Below are 19,680 nucleotides of genomic sequence, written 5' to 3'. Positions count from 1 at the left end.
TGAGACATTGCAACAATATTCACATGAATCCATTACACCAAACAGACGCAAGCTTGCCGTTCTATCATCACGCAAGCCTTTTCAATCGCGCGTCTTTAAAGCACCATAACAAATGAATATATGACATAGAGCGTTGCCCACAACATGAATCGAAATTGCGGATTTAAAACTCTCTCTCAGTTTTTATTTGGCATCGACTGACCACTAAAAACCGGAGATATGATCCTTTTAATTTAATAATAGTAACTATGAAGGAACTACAGTACTCACTACTCAAACGATGAACTATTTTCTCCACTTGAGGGCAGGGCACAAATGCTCTTTGGACAAATAATGCTTCATTGCTGTTCTTTTTTTCTTTTTTTTAATAATTTTTTTTCTTCAATTTCTTTGGCTTAATGTAGTTATGTAATGGGTTATTGCACAGTATCATTATAACAACAGCTCATGTATGTAGATAAATTTGTGCTCAGAAAAAAAGACGTTAAAAAAAAAATCAAACAAAAATAAGCAGCAACTCAAAATCTTACTCATTACTTGAGTATTCTTTTCACTGGATACTTTTTCACTTGTACTTGAGTATATTTTTTGGATGACTACGTTTACTCTTACTTGGGTGATATCATTTTGAAGTAACGTGTAACCCAAGTTACAATGATAAAATTTTGGGCTACTCTACCCACCTCTGGTAGTACCACGTAAACTATCCAGCATGAGTGCATACTGCAATTGTGAACGCCTTGTATGGAGAAAACGCGCAAGCAAGACAAATTTGTACTTAAGCGGCTGTTCTTGGATGGGAGAAATTCAAAACGATCCTAAGCACCGCCTGCTGTGAGTGTTTTCCAGCGCCCCTGAGTGAGCAATCAATCTTTGGAAGAAAAAAAAAAAAAATTAAAGCGCAACATACAGGTACTGTAATTCAGCAATAATTTGGGTCCATTGATAGATAATCAATGAAATCTATCAAATTACAGATGAAAAAAGAGTGAACTTGACTATGTAGCAGCGGTGTTACGGGGGTGGGGGGGGCAGTGCACACCCACGGACACGCTCTGCCCACCCAAAGAAAACTGGATGTAGTACTAATGGCAGTCTGGGCACCGCGTATGGTATCCCATTCATATAGTACTGATGTATTCTAAGTTTTAACCTTTGCATTGTCACCTCCTCTTTCACCTTAACAAAAAAAAAAAAAAAAAAAGAAAAAAAAAAAAGAAATGAAACGTTGGTTTTGTTCCTAGGGGGCGCTACACACATTTACGCATATTTAGATTTTTTTTTTTTTTTTTTTTTTATATTTTATCAAAGTTTTCACCAGTGTTCGCCTGGCTGTTGAGTTTGGTGAGTTTTGAAGCATTCTGAGGGGGTCAAAGTAGGACTCAAAGCGTCGGCGGGACAAAGAATGACTGTTAGGGGGCGCTCCATAGCGTATTTGGAATTTGTCTTTACACGGTATCAAATATTGCACCTGTCTTGACCTGCCTGCCGATGGTGCATTTTGAAGCATTCTAAGGGGGGGTCAAATTGAGCTCAAAGGGGTTACGGAACAAAGAATATCTGTAATAATAATAATAATAAAACCGAGGAACCACAATAGGTTACCTGTAAAAAACGTTGTCACCTGCATGTCCATACTGTTCAGTTATGGATGGATTCTAAGTCAAATAAAATAAAATAAACTTTTATTTGTTTAGACCAAATCACAACAACAGTTATCTCAAGGAGAAAATAAAACCTGGCTTAAGGTGCAGTAGCCCTACGCTGGATTTCGACCTACTTTAAAGCATTGTAGCTTTTTTTTTTTTTTTCTCCCCCAGGTAAGACTAATGTCCACCTGGTAACACCACTGGTATGTACTATTCAATTTAGTCACCTTTCTTGTTGCTTTTGACTAGAGAGAATTTTATGGCACAACCACTTCCTCTTTTTGTTACATTTGTTTGTTTTGGCCGACTTCCACACCAACACAGCCAGTTGCCGTTTAATCCGGCTCGGAGCAAATTCGTTCGGGTTCGTCCCCGCTAGGACTCAGCCCAATCGCCTGGCTCTCGGTCGATTCCACTTATTGCACAAGAAAACAGCGAATCTTATTTTCATTTAAGGTGTACGAAAGATTATAAGAGCCTTGAAAAGGGCTTTACTAGCTTTGATAGTGGAATACTTTTTTGTTGTTGTTGTGAACTACATTTCCACACAAACATATATTGAGCTCTCATTTAGCTTACCAACCAGGTGTGAGACCCATTTTTCCACTGTATCAAACTTCCAAAGTTCAGAGTTTGCCAAGAAATGCTTACTGCTGAACGCACCCTGCCAAGCGGTTTCTAAATCTGCGGATTTCAAACAAAATTTCTCGAGTCTCCAGGGTCATTGAACATTTTGGGAGATGTTTGCGTACTTGTGAGAAGGGACCATATTTTATTTTCACATGATCGTTAAAAAAAATAATAATAATAATAGTAATAATTAATTATGTAAAAAAAAAAAAAAAAAAAAAAAAAGAATTACAGTGGTACCTCTACATACGAAGTTAATTCGTTACAGGACCTTGTTTGTAAGCCGAAATGGTTGCATGTCGAGCAGGATTTTTCCATAGGAATACATTATAATTCCATTAATTCGTTCCACAGCCCAAAAACCTACACTAAATCCTTAACAAATACAGCTGGTACTATTACAAATGGCAATTACACATAGAAAAACAAATAAATTATTAGTAAAATTCAGAATAATATAATAATAATAACGATGATTACTATTCCTGTAATGATGTAACGAATCGGGTTCTAATGTGGCGGACGTTTTTTGCTGTACCTGAACGCACCGCGCCTCAGAGCGGTGAGCTTGAGTTTCACTTTCAATGTTTTCTTGAGAATACCGTGAACTTTGGCGGTCAGGAGGCATTTTGTGTTGAATAAGTTGTGAAATAAATGATAAAAATATGACAAATTTCTTTGGCGATGTTACCACAATAATAACTGTCAGCTTAACTTATAAAGACTGGCGAACGGTGGTCGGAGGAGGACCGTGGACATGTATTGTTGAGCCAGTTCACGGACACGCACCCCACGCTCATATTTTTCTATACTTTGCATCTTCTTTTAGAAGGTAGGCGTTACCTTTTTCCTTGTTTCACCGACTGTACCAACATTTTGAAACCTGTGTTGATTTCTCAATCAAGAAAATCCGCCATGCGTTCGTCTGCGGGGCTGTCATGTCGTCGTATTTCGAGCATGTCGTCGGATGTAGAGACAAATGGCGAGTCAAATTTTACGTCGGATGTCGAAAAGATCGTATGTCGAGGTACTACTGTACATTTTTTGCATTCATGTGTATTATTCCGACCTTTCGGTTTTTCAGCCAAGTGTTTCCAATATTGTTTCGGCTGAGAATTTTGCTTTCGGTACATCCCTACTTTTGACCCATTTCAAGTGTAAAGGGTGTGTGAAATGTAAAAAAGATTTTTTTCCCTGTTCTTGTTTTTAATCTTTTCTTGATTTAATGACATGCCTAACCACAACTACTGTGAAATTTTACAATCACTCATTTTTAGAGCATAAGTGGCATTGGCTTGATCTTGGCAATTTGTCCGTCTTACAAGACAGCAGAAGACCGTTGTGATAGGAACAAGTGATTGTCATGCACTGCCTTATTATAGCACCACGCTCATGAAGTGGTGATGCTGCATGTTCTCTGTTACGCGTCCAACACTTGCATCAGTTAAACAAACAGCCTCTCTGCTCCCCAAGCTCTCTACTGCATACATTAATAATCACCATGAATTATGAATGCCATGTATATACAGTATGCAGACTCCATCCAGCGTGTGCATGCAAAATGACTCTTTCATTACCGTTCCATTAGAGACCCGAGTTGGGAATTTGCATCTGCGTAAAAGCATTCACACAATTTGTTAATGTCTTTTTGGCATGCAAATTGCTTTTTGCGTGCAAAGTAAGAGGTGATTTCCACCTTAAGTAGCCCTGTTATTAAATTCCTCTAAATTATTGATTATAATAAAAATAAGTATTTTATCAACATGATTACTGTAATTTACAACACAGTGTGCTACCGTGTCTGTATTGGTACTTTTTGAAATGAGCAGTTTGACTAATGGCGAGTAGAAATATATTGCCTCACACCGTATGTATCTCACCAGAGTAGAAGACACCGACATTGAATATACAGGTATGTCAAACTGCAAGCCCTGAACCATCTGGTTTGCAATGCTGGGTTAAAAAAAAAGGCATAAATCAGGCTTGTGTGTGTGTGGTGCTTTTTATTTTTGTTAAAAATGTTCAACTGTAAAAATAGGTGTATCTTGAGTGTTGCTGCATGTTTGGGAATTCTTCCCTCACAAATAAAAGACTGTGGCGCACCGCCTTGCAACTGAGATGATTTTCTAAGATTTAAAGATACATTCTAGTTTACAGTTTGTATAATTTAACAGTTCGTCTAATTGAATATATCGTATATACAGTGCTATGAAAAAGAATCTGAACCTTTTGGAATTCCTCACATTTCTGCATAAAATCACCATCAAATGTGATCTGATCTTTGTCAAAATAACACTGATGAAAAAACTGTCTGATTTAACGTAAACCACCCAAACATTTATAGGTTATCATATTTTAATGAGGATAGCATGCAAACAATGACAGAAGGGGGATAAGTAAGTAAGTGAACCATCACTTTTAATATTTTGTGAATCGCTGTCTTTAGGTCATGCCACAGCATCTCAATGGGATTCAAGTCCCGACTTTGACTTGGCCACTCCAGAATGTGTATTTTGTCCTTCTGAAACCATTCTGAAGTTGATTTACTTCTGTGTTTTCGATCATTTTCTTGTTGCAGCATCCATCCTCTTTTTGGCTTCAACTGTCTGACAGACGGCCTCAGGTTTTCCTGCAAAACATCCTGATGAACTTTTGAATTCACTCTTCCATTAATGATTGCAAGTTGTCCAGGCCCTGAGGCAGCAAACGGCCCCAAATCATGATGCTCCGTCCACCATGCTTTGCGGTGGGCATGAGCTGTTGATGATGTTGGCGAGCTGTTCTATTTTTCCTCTACACATGAAGTTTTGTGTTACTCCCAAACAATTCAACTTTGGTTTCATCAGTCCACAAAATATTTCGCCAAAACTTCTGTGGAGTGTCCAAGTGCCTTTTTGTGAACAGAAAAAAAGCAACTATGTTTTTCTTAGACACCAGTGGCCTCCTCTGTGGAGTCCTCCCATGAACACCATTCTTGGCCAAAGTTTCAGGTATAGTTGATGTGTGCACAGAGATATCGGACTGCGCCAGTGATTTCTGTACGGCTTTAGCCGACACTCTAGGGTTCTGTTATTTACCTCTGTGAGTATTCTGCGCTGAACTCTTGGTGTCATCTTTGGTGGACGGCCACTCTTGGGAGAGAGGCAAGAGTGCTAAACTCTCTTCATTTGTAGACAACTTCCCTGACTGTCGATTGATGAACATTCACACTTTTAGTGATGGTTTTGTATCCTTTCCCAGCTTTTTACAATCCTTGATCGCAGAACTTCAGACAGCTCTTTTGACCGAGTCATGATGCACATCAGACAACGCTTATCATCAAGACAATTCTTACCAGGTGTGTGTTTTATAGTGGGCAGGGCAGCTTTAAACCACTCATCAGTGATTAGGCACGCACTTGACTTAAATTGTTTGATAAAAATTGTTTTCAATTGCTCTTTAAGTCTGCTTAGGCAGAGGGTTCACTTACTTACCACTTTTAACCCCCTTCTGTCATTGTCTGCATGCTATCCTCATTAAAATATTAAAATCTATATATGTTTGGGCTTTTTTAAGTTAAAGCAGACACTGTTTTTACATCTGTGTGATTTTGACAAAGATCAGATCACTTTTGATGGGGATTTTATGCAGAAATGTGAGAAATTCCAAAAGGTTCAGATACCTTTTTATACCATTGTAGCTCATTATTTACGCACTATTTAACCAGAAGTCGTCTGAAATAGCACGTCAAATACTAATTGTTCTTTTACATGCTTTATATTAAAAATCACATTGGTTTTCCTGTTGCAAGCTTGTGCCTGCCTACGTCGGCGTGGAGTTGGAAATCTGGAGAAAAATCCACAGAAATGTATTTTAAGTAAATGAATGTAATTCTGGTTTAAACCTCTTAAAACAACCTTAATATGGACATTGACAAAACGTTGTTGTTTATGTCGTGTGTTTGGCCCGAAATGTTGCGTCCTAGTATAGCATCTGTTCGTTGCTGATGTCACTGGTTGTAATTTCAGATAAGTATTTTGAAGTATTTAGAAAAGTTTTAAGTCAACGGACGAGGGCCGTTAGCACAAGGAATATTATTGTTGTGGTAATGTAGTAATTATTTGGGCCAAATAAAGAAAAATGAAAAAAACAGGAATACGAGATTAAGTCGTACTATTGCTACGAGTAAAAAGTCATATTATTACGTTGGGGTAATGTAGCTGTAATAATAATAATAACTAACACTTTATTGTAAATGTAGACCGTTATGTTCCAAAAAATTTAATTAGCCTGGCTAATTGGAAAAAATATTTGTCATGATACGAAGCAATTTCACCGTGGATCGACATGGTGGGGCTGTCTGACTCTGATGCAGCCCACTACCACCACCACAGCTTAAAAAAATCCTAGGGGAAACACTGTCTGTGCCAAGCTGGATGCATGTGTGTTGTATTCTAATGAAAATTAACTAAAGTAATAATCATAAGACACGTTTACATTGTTTTTGGTATAACCCAAATATGGGAAATGGGAGAGGCCTTGTCCCCTGATTTGCAGTGCTTGCATTTGGTGGTGGTGAGGAGGTTAGAGTCAGAAAATCAGAGACGGCAGGAGAGCGGATGCTGCTGCAGAAGGTCAATGAACTATGTGGAGGCCAGGCTACTGAGGGATTTGTCGGTGATGAGCAGGGTTTTGAAGTGAATGCGCTGTAGTACGGTTGTCCAGTGAAGCTGTCGGAAAATAGGGGTGACTTGATCATTGAAGCAGATCTGGTCGAGTAAACCGGCACTGATGTTCTGCACGTGTAAAGAGTTTTTTGTCATTGACAGTGAAATTGTAGTCCATGTTGGTGAATTATGTGTTCAATGTATATCCTTGTTTGTTTTGAAGACCGACTGTTGACTGTATTTTTCGTACTGTAAGTCGCACCGGCCAAAAAATTCACGAGACTGTTAGACTGTTAATAAAAGCATTTTGAAATATTAAGAGCGAGTGTCACCCTTCTGTCTCACCTAAGTTTTCAATGGAGTAGTATCTCTGTTTGCTGTCCACACGAACCGTCTCTGCATAGGGACTTCCAACTCCATAACCGATGATGTAACCGCGGACCAGGATGCTTGGACTGAGAGGAGGAGTCCATGACATGATAATGCTGTTGGGAAGAGGCCTAACATGCAAAGAGCTGGGCTGGTCCGGAACCTGACTCTCTGTAAAAATACATAGCACAACTTAACATAAACACAAAACATTACTTGTGAACGTTTTTAATACAGTCAGTATGTGTCTCCATTTGTGTCACCATCCTGTTTGTATTTAATTGCTCTTCATTTCCTGAGTAAAGTTTCCCCCCTGCTACTGCTACCCTATCCTGCAATAACTATGCACCATTAACCTATGCAACAGATTAAACTTTTTTTTTTTTCAATTTCTGAATTTGTGGCTTTAAATCTAACCGAGCTCTAGTATTTGCCAATTTGAGTGTGTTCAATTTGATAAGTCAGTAATCAACAACTTGAATATAATCAGACTAATTTGGCTTAAGATGGTAAGATAACGATTGTTCAATGGATGATATTGCACTGTAGTTAAGAAAGGTTAATCTGTCAAGACTACGTACACTGACCACCGAAGTTGCTAATACCAGACGAGTCGGCTAGTAGTTAGTGGGCTGTTAACAATAGCCTACCCAACATTTGCGCTGTAAATTAGCAATCCTAATGCAAGATACTTTTGTTTTAGTACGTTTAGTACGTACTGGGTGTTTCGAGGTTTATTGTATATTTAACTTTTGAAAATTTTCAGGCTACTGTTTAAATTTGTCATTTTTTTGCTTTAAATGGATTAACTTGTATGAAATGTTGGATACAAAGTAGAGCACTAGGTTTAAGAATTCAATTCTCGTACCAGCAACAAATATAAAAAGGAAATTCAAAACCAATGTGACTGCAAGTGTGAGAGTAACTTTTTTTCATGATGACGACGAGACGATAGCGAGCTAAAAACGTGTTTTGGGAGACTAAAACGTAATGAGACGGATGCCACTTTTCGTCTGACGAGACGAGAACGAGACGAAAATGTGCAATAGTTTCCGTCATGATCAGAATGTATGACATTTTATGTGTAGTTAGCCTGCATTGTAGCAGTTTCTGGTTGTGTCACTCGTGACGTGCTGCGTTAGCATTAGGCTAATGCTAATGGCGAGGATCCTCTTAAACTCTCTGACAAAATTATTTTTTACATACAGTTAGTAGTGTCCATGTGGGTATAATTCATTGAAAATAATGTGGTTTTCCTGCTGAGTGTGTATTATCGCAAGTTGGCGTTGTCCTTTTAGACGGTACAATATGTGCTCGTCTGTCAACGTTAATTCAAAATAGTTGGAAAACTTTATTCATTTATATTTGGAGTATTTTTTTTTTTTAATTTAAGAAACAAAAACATACGGACAACGTATGTTGCTAACAACGTATGTTAACAACGTCAAATAAAACTAGGCGAAATTAGTCTTGAGGTTTTGTCCCAAAAAAAAAAAAAAAAAAAAAAAAACTAGACGAAGACAAACACATTTTTAGATAACTAAAATATTACCAATGCTGCATTCGAAGAAGGTGGGAAGTCAGACTTTTCCAACCTCCGCCCAAGAAAAATATCATTGGAAAGCCACTCGAACTGGGAGAGTCTAGTCGCGAAGTCGGGAAATAAAAAGTACCTCCACTTCACGAGTTGCCTAAATCTGACATCACTCTATAAAATGGCACTCGAGACAACGTATTGATGACACAGTGATGAAGTTGAATTAAGTTTCTTTGAGATGCCATGTATTTTTTCCCACACTGTGAATTAGCCTAATAAATATATACAGTGGTACCGCTACATACGAAGTTAATCCGTTCCAGGACCTTGTTTGTAAGTCGAAATGGTCGTATGTCGAGCAGGATTTTCCCATAGGAATACATTATAATTCCATTAATTCGTTCCACAGCCCAAAAACCTCCACTAAATCCTTTAAAAATACTGCTGGTACTATTACAAATGGCAATTACATATAGCAAAACAAATAAATAATAAATAAAAATCGGAATAATAATAATAATAATAATAATAATTCCTGTATTAATGTAACGAATCGGGTTCTAATGTGGCGGACGTTTTTTGCTGACCCTGAACGCACCGCAGAGCTGACGTGCCAGAGACAGACCGGTGAGCTTGAGTTTCACTTTCACTTTGAATGCTTTCTTGAGAACACCGTCAATTGCGGCAGACAGAAGGTGTTTTTGTTTTGAATAAGTTGTGAAATAAATGATAAAAACGTGGCGAAGTTGGCGATTTCTCTGGAGATGTTACCACAATAAGAATTGTCAGCTTAACTTATAAAGACTGGCGAACGATGGTCGGAGGAGGACCGTGGAGATGTATCGTTGAGCTATTTCACCCCACGCTCATATTTTTCTGTCATTTGCATCTTCATTTAGAAGGTAAGCGTCAACTTTTTCCTTGTTTCACCACCTGTACCAACCTTTTCTGAAACCTGTGTTGATTTGTCACACAAGAAAATCCGCCGTGCATTCGTCTGCGGTGCTGCCATTGTCGTCGTATTTCGAGCATGTCGTCGGATGTAGAAACAAATGGCGAGTCAAATTTTACGTCGGATGTCGAAAAGTTCGTGTATCGAAGCGATCGTATGTAGAGCTACCACTGTATTTTTATATTGACTTTCAGCAAGGATGTAACTAACCAAGGAATTTATAGTGTGTGCTATTCATCTCAACCGTCATTTTTCCTCCACTTTTTGAACGCTTACGAGAAGGCAGGTTTGCTGGAGGTCAAAATGTCTTTTAATGGCCAAAATAAAATTTAAAAAAAAAACTTGTTGCGATCTGCTGTCTTTGTTGTTTACATTTGCTTGGAATGCTTTGAGGTTTCAACTAATAAGTATTATTGTCCAAAAGACTAAGATGAAATTTAAAAGGCCTGCCAAAAACAATACTGATGTTAATATCATGTTCCACCAAGAATGATAATGAAATGATGAAGACAGGTGAATTATTATGATTATTTATATTAATTTTTTTGTTTTACAATTGTTTGGTTGGAATTTGAGTGCTAGGATAAAACCACCCTCATCCACCCATCCATCCATCCATCCATCCATCCATCCATCCATCCATCCATCCATCCATCCATCCATCCATCCATCCATCCATCCATCCATCCATCCATCCATCCATCCATCATCTTCCGCTTAGTCTGGGGTCGGGTCGCGGGGGCAGCAGCTTTAGCAGGGAAGCCCAGACTTCCCTCTCCCCAGCCACTTCAGTCAGCTCCTCCGGCAGGATTCCAAGGCGTTCCCAGGCCAGCCGAGCGACATAGTCTCTCCAGCGTGTCCTGGGTCGTCCCCGGGGCCTCCCGCCGGTGGGACACCTCTCCAGGGAGGCGTCCAGGAGGCATCCGAACCAGATGCTCGAGCCACCTCAACTGGCTCCTCTCAACGCGGAGGAGTAGCGGCTCGACACCAAGCCCCTCCCGGATGACCAGGCCTCTCACCCTATCTCTAAGGGAGAGCCCGGACACCCTACGGAGGAACCTCATTTCGGCCGCTTGTATGCTGGATCTTGTTCTTTCAGTCACGACCCACAGCTCGTGACCATAGGTGAGGGTAGAAACGTAGATCGACCGGTAAATCGAGAGCTTCGCCTTTTGGCTCAGCTCCTTCTTCACCACAACAGACCAGTGCAGAGTCTGCATCACTGCAGACGCTGCACCGATTCGCCTGTCAATCTCCCGCTCCCTCCTACCCTTACTCGTGAACAAGACCCCAAGATACTTGAACTCCTCCACTTGGAGCAGGATCTCATCTGCGACCCGGAGAGGGCATGCCACCCTTATCCGGCTGAGGACCATGGTCTCGGATTTGGAGGTGCTGATCTTCATCCCAACCGCTTCACACTCGACTGCGAACCGCCCCAGTGAGAGTTGGAGGTCACGGCTTGATGAAGCCAACAGCACCACATCATCTGCAAAAAGCAGAGATGCAATGCTGAGGTCACCAAACCGGACATCCGCAACGCTTCGGCTGCGCCTAGAAAGTCTGTCCATAAAAATTATGAACAGAATCGGTGACAAAGGGCAGCCTTGGCGAAGTCCACTCCTCACCGGGAATGAATTCGACTTACTGCCGGCAATGCGGACCAGACTCTGACACCGGTCGTACAGGGACCGAACAACCCTTACCAACGGGCTCGGTAGCCCGTACTCCCGGAGCACCCTCCACAGGACTCCCCTAGGCACACGGTCGAACGCCTTCTCCAAATTCACAAAACACATGTAGACTGGTTGAGCGAACTCCCATGCCCCCTTGAGGATCCTGCCAAGGGTGTAGAGCTGGTCCACTGTTCCACGACCGGGACGAAAACCACACTGCTCCTCCTGAATCCGAGATTCGACTTCCTGACGGACCCTCCTCTCCAGCACCCCTGAATAGACTTTACCGGGGAGGCTGAGGAGTGTGATCCCTCTATAATTGGAACACACCCTCCGTTCCCCCTTCTTAAAAAGGGGGACCACCACCCCGGTCTGCCAATCCAGAGGCACTGTCCCCGATGTCCATGCAATGTTGTAGAGGCGTGTCAGCCACGACAGCCTCACAACACCCAGAGCCTTTAGGAACTCTGGGCGGATCTCATCGACCCCCTGGGCCTTGCCACCAAGGAGCTTTCCAATCACCTCAGTGACTTCAACCCCAGAGATCAGAGCGCCCACCTCGGAGTCCCTAGACCCTGCTTCCTCAAAGGAAGGCGTGTCGGTGGAATTGAGGAGGTCTTCGAAGTATTCTCCCCACCGACTCACGACGTCCCGAGTCGAGGTCAGCAGTACCCCATCTTCACTATTTACAGTGTTAATGGTGCACTGCTTTCCTCTCCGCAGACGACGGATGGTGGACCAGAATTTCCTCGAAGCCGTTCAGAAGCCAATTTCCATAGCCTCGCCAAACTCCTCCCATGTCCGAGTTTTTGCCTCGGCAACCGCTGTAGCTGCAGTCCGCTTGGCCAGCCGGTACCTGTCAGCTGCCTCCGGAGTCCCACAGGCCAAAAAGGCCCGGTAGGCCTCCTTCTTCAGCTTGACGGCATCCCTTACCGCTGGTGTCCACCAGCGGGTTCGGGGATTGCTGCCACGACAGGTACCAACCACCTTACGGCCACAGCTCTGATCGGCCGCCTCAACAATGGAGGTAAGGAACATGGTCCACTCGGACTCAATGTCCTCCAATTCCCCCTGGACAAGGGAGAAGTTCTGCCGGAAGTGGGTGTTGAAGCTCTTTCTGACAGGGGATTCCACCAGACGTTCCCAGCAGACCCTCACAATACTTTTAGGCCTGCCAGGTCTGACCAGCATCTTCCCCCGTCATCGGAAAAAACACACCACCAGGTGGTGATTAGTTGACAGCTTCGCCCCTCTCTTCACCCGAGTGTCCAAAACATGCGGCCGCAAGTCCGATGACACGATTACAAAGTCGATAATCGAACTGCGGCCTAGGGTGTTCTGGTGCCACGTGCACATATGGACACCCATATGTTTGAACATGGTGTTTGTTATGGACAATCCATGACGAGCACAGAATTCCAACAACAGAACACCGCTTGGGTTCTTTTTGGTGCATAAGCACAAACAACAGTCAGGACCCGTCCCCCCACCCGAAGGCGGAGGGAGGCTACCCTCTCGTTTACTGGGGTAAACCCCAGCGTACAGGCACCAAGCCGGGGGGCAATAAGTATGCTCACACCTGCTCGGCGCCTCTCACCATGGGCAACTCCAGAGTGGAAGAGGGTCCAACCCCTAAAACGTCCAACGGCGGTCCGACCCCCAGCTACAGAAAACCACCCTCATCAAAACATTTTTATTGCTTGGACTATTAAGTTCCTATAAACCCTTGTCACTTTGTGTTAAAACTCTCTATCAAATCATATCACATTAGTGTCCTTATGGTCTCTTTTTTCTGTGCTAATCCATAGAAACTTGATTAGTGGCTCTGCCCCACACTGTGGTAACACAGTTACCTTGTGTGTTTTTTCCCTCCCTTGCCACTTTGGAGCTGACAATTCTTCTTTATTTTCATTCTGCTCTCCAGCATATAAAATAATAGGAAAAGTGATGGTTAAACCTTCAGAAATTTGGAAACTTGATAAAATGCCACTATTGCATATAGTGGCATTTTATCAAGAATCAATGTTGTTGGTCAAATGAAATAGCTTACAGTCTCCCATTGTGTTTTACATACTGTGATTTTGTAAAAGTGAACTCTTCAGGATTCTTGGGAAACACATTATTTACATGTCTGCTTTATACATAATTTATAGAAGAACTCATTAATTATTGAGAATTAGATTAGATATTTGTTTCCCTACTTTTCATTCATCCTTTCCAATCCCAAAGTAAAGTGTCCCTCCATTCATGTGCCTTGCCCTTTAAACTACTTAAATATTTATGAGTATGTTGGGATAGTGGAGGTATTTACATGTTGTTTCACAGATCACTGCACTCGCACAAACACACCCACTCACAAGCACATGCACGCATATGCGATTTGCCTCTGTGATTTCTTACCATCCAAATCATTCTCGGGTGTCTCGGCAGTGTGCCATTCGCTGGGTGGACCTGTTCCATTTGTGGTCATTGCTGAAACCTGGAAACTGTACTGACTGCCCTTCTCAAGACCTGCAGCGAGAAAAAAGATTACCGTATTTTATGCACTATAAGGCAAATCGGAGTATAAGACACACCTTCAATTACTGGCCTATTTTAAAACTGTTTGCATACATAGGGCACACCGCATCATAAGGCGCAGTAGTAGTAGTGGTTGGGGTTGGGCAATGCATCCGCTAGATGGAGCTGCTAAAGGTAATTTCATGCTAAAGGTAATTTCATGCCATGACTAACCAATATTGATCCATATAAAGGGTGACCCCCCCACTCCCCAAAAAGAAGTAAGATAAAAAGTATATAACAACCCAATAAAACCAAGATTGATGGAAGAAAATTATTTTATTTATATGAATTGAAACCTTAAACCATGCCAATTAAGAGACCATGACGGAATTTCACTTTTGGTCACCCTGCTGTTGTAGTTGTCGTAATTTTATGCATCAACTAGATAAGAGCTACGCTAAGGGGAATGACATATCATGATTAACCAATATTGATCAATATATAGGGTGCATTTGATAAGGCGCACTTTTGACTTTTGGAAATGGAAGGCTTTTAGGTGCTCCTTATAGTGCAAAAAATACGGTACCAAAAAAAGAAAATAAAATTATACAAATTACATATCAAATGTGCAGTTTAATGAAATGAGTTTAAGAGCATGGTATAATTTCAGACTAAACCATCATTGCCTGACGCATAAGACTTACTCACTGTATATTATGCATCCTGTAGATAAAGCCCATTTAGTTTCTCAAAGTTGCCTAAAAATACCGCAAACCATGTTGTCGATTGGTGTTCCTTTTGAATAGTGAGTCGCGAATGTTCATTAGTATCAGCAGGTTTGTATACAGCTACACAACATAACTAAAAATAATAATAATACAGGTAGTCCACGGGTTATGACGTATTGGACTTACATGATTTTGACTTAATGACGCCGGAGTCTCATTTGCATTTTTTTTTTTTTAAGTCACGTAAACATTACTTATTGTACCTCACAGTATATATTTTTTACTTTATTAATATGACGTGTTCTGTCCTCACTAAACTTAAAGTTATTCAGCTTTACAGACAGCAAACAAGCTTTTTGAAGCTTTTTACTTCCTTCACTTATGACAATTTGTACAGCTGTAACCCATATGTACACTTCTCTTCAAAATGACAAACATTTTAACAATAAAACACTTGACACAAAACAACTGATGTTCAAACGTCCATCTAGCCTGATCAATAAAACACCTGACACAAAACAATTGGTGTTCAAGCAGTCTGATCAATACTTAAATTCAGCAGATTAAATTAGCCTAATTTGCCAAACAAAAATCCGCTATCTTAAATGCTACAAATGCTAACGTGTTTACAATTCTCATAGCAAATTGCTCACACATAACTCCACAAACTGTAGCTCTAAACTTTTAATTAAAAATGCATACATAAACATATATTAGCTGAAACAACTTACAGCCTTATGTGGGCCAAACCAGAGTGCAGCTGTCCTTTATTTATGTCAGACATGTATGCTCCTTTGTCATACCAGATGACATTCCAGCCAGACCCAACGCTGCCACCAGAGGGCAGTGTATCATCCATCATTAAAAAAAAAATTAGGGCTGTCAAACAATTAAAATTTTTAATCGAGTTAACTACAGCTTAAAAATGTATTAATCGTAATTAATCGTAATTAATCGCAATTCAAACCATCTATAAAATATGCCATATTTTTCTGTAAATTATTGTTGGAATGGAAAGATAAGACACAAGATGGATATATACATTCAACATACGGTACATTAATACTGTATTTGTTTATTATAACAATAAATCAACAAGATGGCATTAACATTAATAACATTCTGTTAAAGCGATCCATTTATAGAAAGACTTGTAGTTCTTAAAAGATAAATGCTAGTACAAGTTATAGAAATTTTATGTTAAAACCCCTCCCAATTTTTTCGTTTTAATAAAATTTGTAAAATTTTCAATCAAAAAATAAACTAGAAGCCCGCCATTGTTGATGTCAATAATTACACAATGTTCATGGGTGCTTAAGCCCATAAAATCAGTCGCACCCAAGCGCCAGCAGAGGGCAACAAAACTCCAAAAAACACAAGTAACATGTTGGCATTGCACTGTGCTGTCATTTTAATCTGTTTGAGTGGGGCATGTGCGTTAATTGCGTCAAATATTTTAACGTAATTAATTAAAAAAAATAATTACCCCCCGTTAACGCGATAATTTTGACAGCCCTAAAAAAATACAATACTTTTTGACTTTTTGCCTAGTGATTTTGAGATTTTGGGGTACTTAAAAGGTTAATTCCGATTTATGCGGAAATTCGGGTTACATCGCCAGCCTAGGGACGGAACTGACCCGTAACCCGGGGACTACCTGTAATTTATATATATATTAATTACAGGTAGTATATATATATATATATATATATATATATATATATATATATATATATATATATATATATATATATATATATATATATATATATATATATATATATATATATATTTAAATCATACTGATAATGAAAATTTTAAAGCAGCTTTAACTATAATGACAATGATGAAACTATCAAACCGTGTAGGCTACTTATAATTACAGTATTTGCACTCAAAATGATGTGGGAAGGGTAGTTGCCATTAATCATAGCTGATTACTACAAATATTGGTCAAGCCCACTTGAGATCAAATTGCTGTGAATGTGGTCCATGAACCCAAATGAGTTTGATACCCCTGCCCTAGACTGTTTGAATGGGAAACAACTGGGGATATCATTAGCCTCTTTTATGCACCGTTTGGGCAACATATTGCATTGTTGTAAATGTCATCTTGTAATTATTCTGCCTTATTTGTTGACACAATATATTAATGTTGGAATATGGAGTCACAGCAACCCAGCTTATTAAATAAAGGTGAACAGGTTCTGTCACAGACACCTATCCATTCTCTGCATCTCTGAGGTTTTGAGGCTATCCCAGCCCATTTACAGCGAGAGCCAGGGTACGCCCTGAAGTAATAGCCAACGCCAACTGATTTCCTGGCTCTTTAAGACAACTATATATATTCATATTTACACTTAAGGGAAATATAGAGCCTTAAATGTACTTAACAAGCATGTTTCTCTAAAGTGGGACAAAAACAGAGTACCTTGGGGTGTGAGGTTGCTAGCAATTGGTGAATTAATAAAGTTAATCCCATTTGTATCTCTCACTCTCTTGTTATTGACTGAAGCAAGAATCACATTTGTTACATATGAATGAACTGTGCGAGGATTGAATATGAATGAAATGTGTTAATAAAGATTTAATCAGATGTTCTTGGTGTAAAGCGCCTAGCCACATGTACACCAACATTTCCCTTTTACAGGGAAATGAGAAAACAGAGATGATAACATCAGTAAAAATAATGAAAAGTAAGATCAGTTTCATTTAAATCCTTAAAATATAACATTGGAAGTATAGCTGGTGGCATTATGAGTGACACACATAGGTACACAAACACTAGTAACTGTAGTGTATATGTAAATGTGTGCAAATGAATATACAGTATACTTTGCAGACAAATAAGACTGAGAATAGAAGAAATATTGAAAAGCTCAGTCTGAACTCAGTTCAAAGTTAAAAAATAAATAAATGAAAAACCTCAGGCTGAAATGAGCTCTGTGTTCAGGATTTCCGTACCATTTATTATTTGCAACTCACACTAGTGAGTTCACGCCCCAACCATTGGTGTTTGTGGCTGCATCGTGTGTTGTCTTCCTTCAGAATTTACGTTTATGATTCCAATCATTCTAATGTTGTTTCTTAAACAGTCAAAGAAAATTTAACTTGGGTAATGTGAGACACTTCTGTATCTAAGGGAGGGAACACATTTGTGATCATGCAACCATCATGTTGTCCATGAAGAAGAGATCCTGCTGCTACTGTGGTTAACCTGGTTTTTCCTCAAAAACATATTTTTGCATGTAAAAGTAAATTTTCTTTCTGTCAACCATTGTTGTCACATTACTTGATTACTTGTAAAAGTAATTGAATTACTGATTATGCCTCCAATAAGTAATCCAGTTACTTTAGTGATTACTTTATTATCAAAGTAGCTAAGTTATTTTACAAGTAATTTATTGGTTACTTTTTTACCAATTTTTCACCCTTTGCTCTCCCAACATAAGAATGACTACAGAAAAATGTCCCCCTTGTAATTCACTTTCCGATTAGTAAATTTTAAAGAGAAGATCAGAATTTTTCTCATATAGCTTAATCTTCGAGTGAGCGGGGTTTTAATTAGTCGATGGAGTTGATTTCAACCACCACTGACTCGCGCTAGCTTAGCCCCTCCGGAGTAGCCTGGTACACCAGACTCACCGCTGTTCCAGATATTGAGTCTGGCCACCATTCAGCAGATAAAATTTCCAGAGCGGAGCAAGCCACAGCAAACAGACAGCGGAGCGGACCAATCAGCGACGGGCAGAGGTGACGTTAGTAAAGCGACGAGGGACTTGTACACATGCGAGGAGAGTGGAGTTTATTCAACATGGCAAGTGCGAGACAGACTGTTGTCAATGACTTGTGTGGATGTGTTTTTGGTAATTTAAAACTGATTTTACCATGGATTGGAACATATTCCCGGCTCTCCCGTTCACTATCTGTGTTTTTGAGGAGACGACTTCAGACGCGGAAGAGTGACGTTGCTCGTTAAGAACACGTCACGCAAATAAACGAATCTGATTGGACGGTTGATTTTGTTCTTGCTCGAGAGGCCGTTAATGGGCTGGGTCCCAGACTATTCTCACAGTGTTTGAAAAATACAGGGAAAACAGTCTGGCCGTGCCAGGCAACCTCTGGAGCCCCTGAAACTGACAAATAACTGACAAACTGCATGGAATTTGTTGAATAATCAAATAAGTACTTAGATGCGTTATTTTATCCATTTTTCCATAAATGTCGCAATCACTGCTGTAAGTTCCATAGTAAACCGTGACAACAATGCTTGTGCTTGGAACTACTTACCGTACAGAGACATGAACCATGTGACCTCGAGATCACAGTTGCCACGTTTACATGAAGCCAAATACTCCAATTAAAATCGGAATATTTGTTCAAACCAAATAAATGTGTTCCATATAAACACCTCATTTGGAATGAACAGGCCCAAACCGAATGGAATTTCATTCCGATTCACAGGGGTGGAATATTCCTTTTCCCAAACCGATTAGAAGTAAAATTATATCATGTAAACAGGGAAGCGGAATGGTGTCTGGTTGCGTTCTTTGTGCGCATGCTCCGTACTGACGTGGTGACGTCACTCGGTGACGTAAGTAACGTCATTTGCAACATGGCTTCCAAGCACACGCACAGCGCACCCACACAACTTTTTAAATGAACGGCGTATCATTCTGAAGTTTTGTTTCCACTCGAAAAGTTAAAACAGCAGCTGATCTGACGATCGAGCTCCATGTTTTGCAACGTGACGCTTTGTTTTGATTAATCTGTGCATGTCAGACGGCAGTTGTCAAACGTCCTTTCGGAATAAAGGCAGTCACGTGTAAACGCTGGATCGGAATAGATGAAGTGACATGTAAACAGCTGATGTGAAATTTCCATTCGGAATGATTTGAATCGGTATGAATAAAAGTCAGCATGTAAACGTGGCTAGTGTCACAATTCTTTTTCTACATGGCTCTGATGGTAGAGGGTGCGAATGCGCGCCC

The 19,680-nt window shown here is 40.2% G+C and overlaps 1 protein-coding gene across 6 annotated transcripts in view; it reads right to left on the bottom strand.

Annotated features, from left to right (window-relative positions):
* The window catches only part of dcc (DCC netrin 1 receptor), a 520,661-nt gene that overhangs the window by 126,129 nt on the left and 374,852 nt on the right, over nt 1-19,680 (bottom strand). For all 6 annotated transcript variants that reach the window (XM_057819874.1, XM_057819873.1, XM_057819875.1 and 3 more), the window contains exons 14-15: nt 13,860-13,970; nt 7,271-7,465 (exon numbers count right to left, since the gene is read on the bottom strand). In XM_057819874.1, coding sequence (XP_057675857.1) covers nt 7,271-7,465; nt 13,860-13,970 — 306 coding nt within the window. The remainder of the gene's footprint in view (nt 1-7,270; nt 7,466-13,859; nt 13,971-19,680) is intronic.

Source organism: Corythoichthys intestinalis, chromosome 17 (genome assembly GCF_030265065.1).
Source record: "Corythoichthys intestinalis isolate RoL2023-P3 chromosome 17, ASM3026506v1, whole genome shotgun sequence".
Taxonomy (NCBI): domain Eukaryota; kingdom Metazoa; phylum Chordata; class Actinopteri; order Syngnathiformes; family Syngnathidae; genus Corythoichthys; species Corythoichthys intestinalis.
Note: the sequence above shows the minus strand (reverse complement) of the source record. Positions and strands in the feature narration are given on the sequence as shown.